The sequence below is a fragment of the Triticum dicoccoides genome, chromosome 2B (assembly GCF_002162155.2).
Source record: "Triticum dicoccoides isolate Atlit2015 ecotype Zavitan chromosome 2B, WEW_v2.0, whole genome shotgun sequence".
Classification (NCBI taxonomy): Eukaryota; Viridiplantae; Streptophyta; class Magnoliopsida; order Poales; family Poaceae; genus Triticum; species Triticum dicoccoides.
In genome coordinates, this window is record NC_041383.1 from 535,171,333 (window position 1) to 535,178,171 (window position 6,839).

Consider the following 6,839-nt stretch of genomic DNA (forward strand, 5'->3'; position numbering starts at 1 on the left):
GGTGGCCGCGGCTCCGCCACCGCCCGGCGCCGCCGTCCCGGCCACTGGACGCCGCCCCCGCCGGCCGCCGTCCCCGCCTTCGCCGGCGTCGCCTCGGGAGGCGCGCCCCGACCCGGCTGCTACAGTGCTTGAACAGTGGATCTGAGATCTAAATCCTCTAGGTTGACTTTTCATCCCCGTAACCCTAATTTTTTATGCTATGTTTGACTGCTCGTATCTCCGCATCTGTAGCTCCGTTTTGGGCGTATGATATATCAAAATCTTTGTCTCGACATGTACATCATTTCATTCCATTGCATCATTTGCATTTGAGGTCATCTTGTTGCCCAAAATGCTGTTAGAAGGAGGCTTCGTGAGTTAAATTGCAGATCCGTTAGTTCATCATGCACTTTTGTCATTTTTGCTATGTTTAATTCGTGCATGATATGCCTGTGCCCCTTTGGGATGAATTGTTAAGCATTTTGTCTTCTTTCCAGAGGTGCCACCCATGCATTTTTAGGATGTGTGTGTTGTCTTGTGCAAGCTTGCGAAGAGAGGTACCTGAGATTGCTGATTTCAGGGACTTAGTGATTTTCACTAAGTCTGGGATATTTTAGTTCATGATGCTATATGTCCAGCTTGTTTCCTAGTGATCCGTGCCTCTTTTGAGGATGATCAGTAAGGGAGTTTTGATATTTATGTTATGCTCTATCCATCCATGTCTTTGTTTACATATGTGGAGTGCTCTAGGTTGACTCAATCGAGCTCAACTTTTGCTTCGTTGTTAATCTGGGCAGATCGTCAACTTGTTTGCGATTTTGCCGATGCTACCGTTAGTGTTCCATGCATGCTATGCCTTTGTTCTTGCCATGTGTAGCTAGCACATTGTGCCTTCTTGCTGGTCATATGCTTTCCTTGCCATGACTTGCACCGTAGTGAGCGCATCGAGCTTGTTTACATGCCTTCGTGAGTTAAATTTCTGCATGCCTCAGTTTTCACTAAGTCTGAAAACTGATTGTGTTCGAGCTATGTCCGTGAGCTCGGTAGAGTATTTTGTGAACCCTTTTGGCCCCAGGTCACTTTGGGTGTTTTGTTAAGATTGTTGAGTAGCTCCATGCCATGTTCTTACTTGTCATGTTCAGGTTTTGTGTCATGTTGTTTTGCTGCTCCGAAGAGGGCTTCGTGATCTGAAATTTCAGACTAGTGTTAATTTCACTAAGTCTGGAAATCTGTTTTGCATTTGCGTTTTAGCCATGCTTGTTTGAACCTCTTAGTGGATGAATTTGCCTATGGCTCAGTGCTAGTGTTTTGTCAACCATCTTGTGTACATCACTGCCATGTATTTTGTTTTCATGTTTGGTGGCTGTAGCATGTTCATTTCGTTGCATTTAGATGCCTACTTGCTGTAAATTGCAGACCGGTGTCGTATCTTAAAACGCTCGCCATTTCTAAACCGTAGCTCCGATTCCAATGATCTTTATATCGTTTTCAAGCGATTTCATCCCCTCTATCCAGTGGCACACTTGGTTTTCCAAGTTGAGGCCAGGTTCATGCATTTCCTGTCATTTCTTGCATTTTGCATCCCGCATCGCATCCCGCATAGCATATCGTCATTTCATCATATTGCTTGGTCTTGCCCGTGATTGATTGTATCCTTGTTGCTTGTTTGTCTTGTTGGGTAGAACCGGGAGACGAGTTCGCTACCGAGGAGCCCGTTGAGTTTGCTTGTGAGGATCCAGTCAACTCTGACAACTGTGCAGGCAAGATGATCATACCCTCGAAATCACTACTATCTTTGCTATGCTGGTTTGCTCGCTCTTTTGCTTTGCCACTGCTACGATGCCTACCTTTTGCTTGTCAGCCTCCCAATTGCCATGTTGAACCTCTAACCCTCCATTGTCCTAGCAAACCGTTGATTGGCTATGTTACCGCTTTGCTCAGCCCTTCTTATAGCGTTGTTAGTTGCAGGCGAAGACTGGAGCCGTTCCTTGTTGGAACATTTATTTACTTGTTGGGATATCATGATATTGCTATGTTATCTTAATGCATCTATATACTTGGTAAAGGGTGGAAGGCTCGGCCTCTCGCCTAGTGTTTTGTTCCACTCTTGCCGCCCTAGTTTCCGTCATATCGGTGTTATGTTCCCGGATTGTTGCGTCCCTTACGCGGTTGGGTTATAATGGGAACCCCTTGATATTTCGCCTTGATTAAAGCCTGTCCAGCAATGTCCAACCTTGGTTTTACCATTTGCCACCTAGCCTTTTCTTTCCCTTGGGTTCTGCAGACTCAAAGGTCATCTTATTTTACCCCCCCGGGCCAGTGCTCCTCTGAGTGTTGGTCCACCTGTCAGCTACCGGTGGCCACCAGGGGCAACTCTGGGTTGGCCTACCCGTACCTAGGACAATCTGAGTGTGCCCTGAGAAAGAGATATGTGCAGCTCCTATCGGGATTTGTCGGCACATTCGGGCGGTGTTGCTGGTCTTGTTTTAACCTGTCGAAGTGTCTTGAGTTACCGAGATACCGAGTCTGATCGGAACGTCTTGGGAGGAGGTCTATTCCTTCGTTGACCGTGAGAGCTTGTCATGGGCTAAGTTGGGACTCCCCTGCAGGGATTGAACTTTCGAAAGCCGTGCCCGCGGATATGGGCAGATGGGAATTTGTTAATGTCCGGTTGTAGATAACTTTAACTTAACTTAATCAAAATGAATCAACCGTGTGTGTTACCGTGATGGCCCCTTCTCGGCGGAGTCCGGGAAGTGGACACGGTGTTGGAGTTATGCTTGCGCAGGATGTTCCTTAGTTTCTCGCTCGTGCTTCGCTTTCTCTTCTCGCTCTCTTCTGCGTATAAGTTAGCCACCACATATGCTAGTCGCTTGCTGCAGCTCCACATATATTTGCCTTATCCATTCCTATGAGCTTAAATAGTTTTGATCGCGAGGGTGCGAGATTGCTGAGTCCCTGTGGCTCACAGATACTACAACTCCAGATGCAGGTCCAGGTGTTTCTGCTCCAGTTGACGATTACGAGCTCAAGTGGGAGTTCGACGAGGACTCTCAGCGATACTACGTGTCTTTTCCGGATGATCAGTAGTGGTGCCTAGTTGGGGTTATCGATTCAGGGCCTTGTCGCATGTTGGGGGTCTTTTCTATTTTGGCACCGTAGTCGGGCCATGAGTGATTTGTATGATGGATGTTATTTATGTACTCTGATGTGACGTGGCGAGTGTAAGCCAACTATGTTATCTCCCCTTTTATTATATATTACCTGGGATGTTGTAATGATTGCCTGACTTGCGACATTGCTTTCAATGCGGTTATGCCTCTAAGTCGTGCCTCGACACGTGGGAGCTATAGCCGCATCGAGGGCGTTACAAACGTGAATCGACCTGATGGGATCAACATCCCCGACGGCAAGTTCTACCTTGGAGATGTTGGATATGCATGTCGGCCGGGTATTCTTCCACCCTTCAGGAAAACAAGGTACCATCTCAACGAGTTCTCTGGTAGGAACTTTCCTAGGACTGCACAGGAGCTGTTTAATCTTAGACACTCCAGCCTTAGAGTAAATGTTGAGAGGGCATTTGAAGCTCTGAAGAATAGGTTTAAGATCCTGGATCAGAAGCCATTCCACCCATACTCCACTCAGGTTAAGCTAGTTCTTGCATGTTGCATTCTGCATAACTAAATCCTCCAGTGGGGCTTTGATAAACACGTGCCTGAGGAGGAAGAGGTCGAGCCTGACGATGTTGTTAGCTCTAGCCATGGTGTGGAGGCATTTGACAATGACGCTTGGAAGAACAAAAGGTTGGAGTTGGCAGAGGCAATGTGGCTTAACAGAGGTCAGTGCAAGATTTGAAGAAGAGGAAGAAGAAGCAGCAGCAGCAAAAGCACAGAAGAAGAGGAAGAAGAAGCATCATCATCATCAGCAGCAGAAGAGGAAGATGAAGCAGCAACACCGATGAACTATCCCCTATTTAGCCAATGACTCTTAATAATTTGAACTGTCATTTGATTGTAGTTAGGATGAACTGTCATTTGTTTAACTAGCTGGCACTATGTTCAGATTGTGAGTGGTAAGGTCATCACTAGTTAGAAGTGGTGATAACACCTTATGCAGGTTGCAACCAAACACCATATCATATGTGCACCGAATGCAATGCAGGCAACCAAATGCTGGGTCAAAAATGGTTGTCTCATACAACTAGTGACATGCAGGCAACGAAATTATGTGCATCTGGGGTTTTTGCCCTGCATCCCCTTAAACTGGCTCATATAAGCCAGGCTTGTCGGGCCAGGCTGAGTCAGCAATGGAACCAAACACGCCCGTAGAGATTTCACTATGACCACATACGGATGTATATAGATGCATTTTAAAGTGTAAATTCACTCAATTTGCTCCGTATGTGGTCCTAAATATAAGTCTTTGTAGAGATTTCACTATGGACCACATACGGATGTATATAGATGTGTTTTAAAGTGTAGATTCACTCAATTTGCTCCGTATGTGGTTCATAGCGAAATCTCTTTAAAGACTTATATTTATATTTAGAAACGGAGGAAGTATTTATTTCTCCTTTCTGGACGGGTGGATACAGTATGGAGTATTTGTGTATGCATGTGGGAGCGTTCTTGATCTAGATTCCCAGTCAGAGCTTGGATGGCGTCCCTCTGGGATGGTGCACAACGATGAGGCCGTACGCGTCCAGCGTGAGGAAGTCGTCCAGCTCCGGCGCGACGCACTGCCGGATGAAGATCCTGCCAGCCTCCGCGTAGCGCCCCCGCCGGAACCTCGCCGCGCCGACCTCCGCTTGGACCCTCGCCATCTCCTTCTCCACGACGCGCGCGAGCAGCTCCGGCGTGGCTCGGACCGCCACGCCGCCGGCGTCCAGCACCGCGCCGTGCCGCAGCCACTGCCAGTTCTGCACGCGGCTGATCTCCGCGGTGGCCGCGTCCTCCATCAGGTTGTACAGCGGCACGGAGCCGGACCCGCCCAGCCACGCCGCGAGGTACTGCACGCCGACGCGGGTGTTGAGCCGCAGCCCCTCCACCGTGCGCGGCCCCCGCGGCGGCTGGATCAGGTCCTCCTCCGTGATGGCGTCGACGGGCGCCGCCGCGTCGATCTGGTTAGGCTTCCCGCCGAGGTGGCCCTCGAAGACCTCCCGTATCGCCGGGATGAGCCCCGGGTGCGCCGCCCACGTGCCGTCGTGCCCCGCGCGCACCTCCCTCAGCTTGTCCCTGCGCACCAGCTCCAGCGCCGCCTCGTTCGCCACCGCGTCGTCCTTGATCGGAATCTGGGCCGCCTGTCAAATTGAATCAACACACATGTGATTGTTTGCGTCGATCACCCGTGGAGTGGAGTCAATGAGCTGGGGATGAACGAGCGCTTAGTTAGATACCATGCCGCCCATGGCGTGGACGCGGCGGCGGTGGCAGGTGCGGATGAGGAGGTGGGAGTAGGAGCGCATGAAGTGCTGTGCCATGCTGACGAGGGCGCGGTCGGGGAGGAGGCGGTCCGGGTGCGCGCGGAACGTCTTGACGTAGCTGAAGATGTAGTCCCACCGGCCGCAGTTGAGCCCCGCCGAGTGGTCGCGCAGCTCGTGCAGGATCTCGTCCATCTGGAACACCGCCGGCAGCGTCTCCACCAGCACCGTCGCCCTGATGCTCCCACGCTCGATCCCGGCCACTCTCTCCGCCCTCTCGAACACGCCGTTCCATATCCTCGCCTCCCTGCATGCATGTACGCTCGATCACATCAGCATGAATGAACCGTCACGAAATGTGTACACAAACAAACTATGAGCGCACCTGGAGTGCTCCATCTTGGGGAGGTAGAAGAAGGGGCCGAACCCGGCGCCCTGGCCGGCGCGGAAGGCGGCGTGGCTGTGGAAGAAGTAGAGGCCGAAGTCCACGAGGCAGCCGATGGCCGGCTCGCCGTCGATGACCACGTGCGCCTCCGGCAGGTGCCAGCCGCGCGGCCGGACGAACAGCTTCGCGGTGCGGTCGTCGAGCTTGTACACCCGGCCGCCGCGCGCCGCGTCGCGGAAGCTTATGGTGCCGGCCACGGCGTCCCGCAGGTTCACCTGCCCGCGCATCAGGTTCTCCCACGTCGGCGCCAGCGCGTCCTCGAAGTCAGCCTGCCACGTCCACGTCACGTTTTGCTTGGTTACATACTTACATGTTGCACCGCACTTGCACCTACGTACGCGCCTGCGCTTACCATGAAGACCTTGGCGCGGGAGTTGAGCGCGTTGATGACCATCTTCCTCGGGTCGGCGGGGCCGGTGATCTCCACGGTCCGGTCCGCGATGGCCGGCGGCACGGGCGCGCACGCCCAGTCTCCCTCCCGGACGAATCTCGTGGAGGGGTCGAACCGCGGCAGCTCGCCGGCGTCGTAGCGCCGCTGGGCCTCCCGCCGGCGTTCCATGGCGTACCTGACGGCGCCGCGGAACTCGCGCTGCAGGCCGGCCACGAAGGCCAGCGCGTCGCGGGTCAGGATGGCCGCGAACTCCGGGTCGTAGCGGCCGCGGATGTCCACGCCCTCCGGCGTGTCGTAGGACTGCGCCATCGCCGGGGTGGTGCTGTGGAAACCAGGCATTGTGTTTGCGTGAGCAGAGCACTGCGTGTGTAAGCGGGGATGATGGGAGTGTGCAGCTCGAGCTCGACGAGTGGAGCAGATATATACGCGCGGCAGGGGGGCGCCGGGATCAGTTTAAGATTTGAAATTGTATATGATGGCGTCATATGTGTGCAACTTGTGTATTCGAAGTGGCTACATCAAGCGTCGCATGTGCGTGGATGATGAAGATGAATGCCGAAGAAGTTCGAACAGAAACGTGGTTGTTACGATAAGGCACGCTGCGC

At 52.7% G+C, this 6,839-nt stretch overlaps 1 protein-coding gene across 1 annotated transcript; it reads right to left on the reverse strand.

The window, feature by feature from the left end:
• Positions 1 to 4,535: 4,535 nt before the first annotated feature.
• Positions 4,536 to 6,617, reverse strand: LOC119367969 (malate synthase-like). The gene is made up of 4 exons (XM_037633341.1): positions 6,196 to 6,617; positions 5,784 to 6,112; positions 5,375 to 5,705; positions 4,536 to 5,278 (listed from the first exon to the last, which is right to left on the reverse strand). The coding sequence occupies exons 1-4, from the start codon at positions 6,571 to 6,573 to the stop codon at positions 4,625 to 4,627; spliced, it is 1,692 nt and encodes a 563-aa protein (XP_037489238.1). The 5' UTR covers positions 6,574 to 6,617; the 3' UTR covers positions 4,536 to 4,624.
• Positions 6,618 to 6,839: the final 222 nt, after the last annotated feature.

Bases quoted from the DNA above. Each gene is read 5' to 3' on its own strand.
- LOC119367969 (XM_037633341.1), bottom strand. From the start codon at position 6,573: ATGCCTGGTTTCCACAGCACCACCCCGGCGATGGCGCAGTCCTACGAC. The intron at 5,706-5,783 runs GTGCGCTCATAG...ACATGCATGCAG, and splicing joins CCCAAGATGGAGCACTCCAG to GGAGGCGAGGATATGGAACG. The intron at 5,279-5,374 runs GTATCTAACTAA...TCAATTTGACAG, and splicing joins TCCACGCCATGGGCGGCATG to GCGGCCCAGATTCCGATCAA.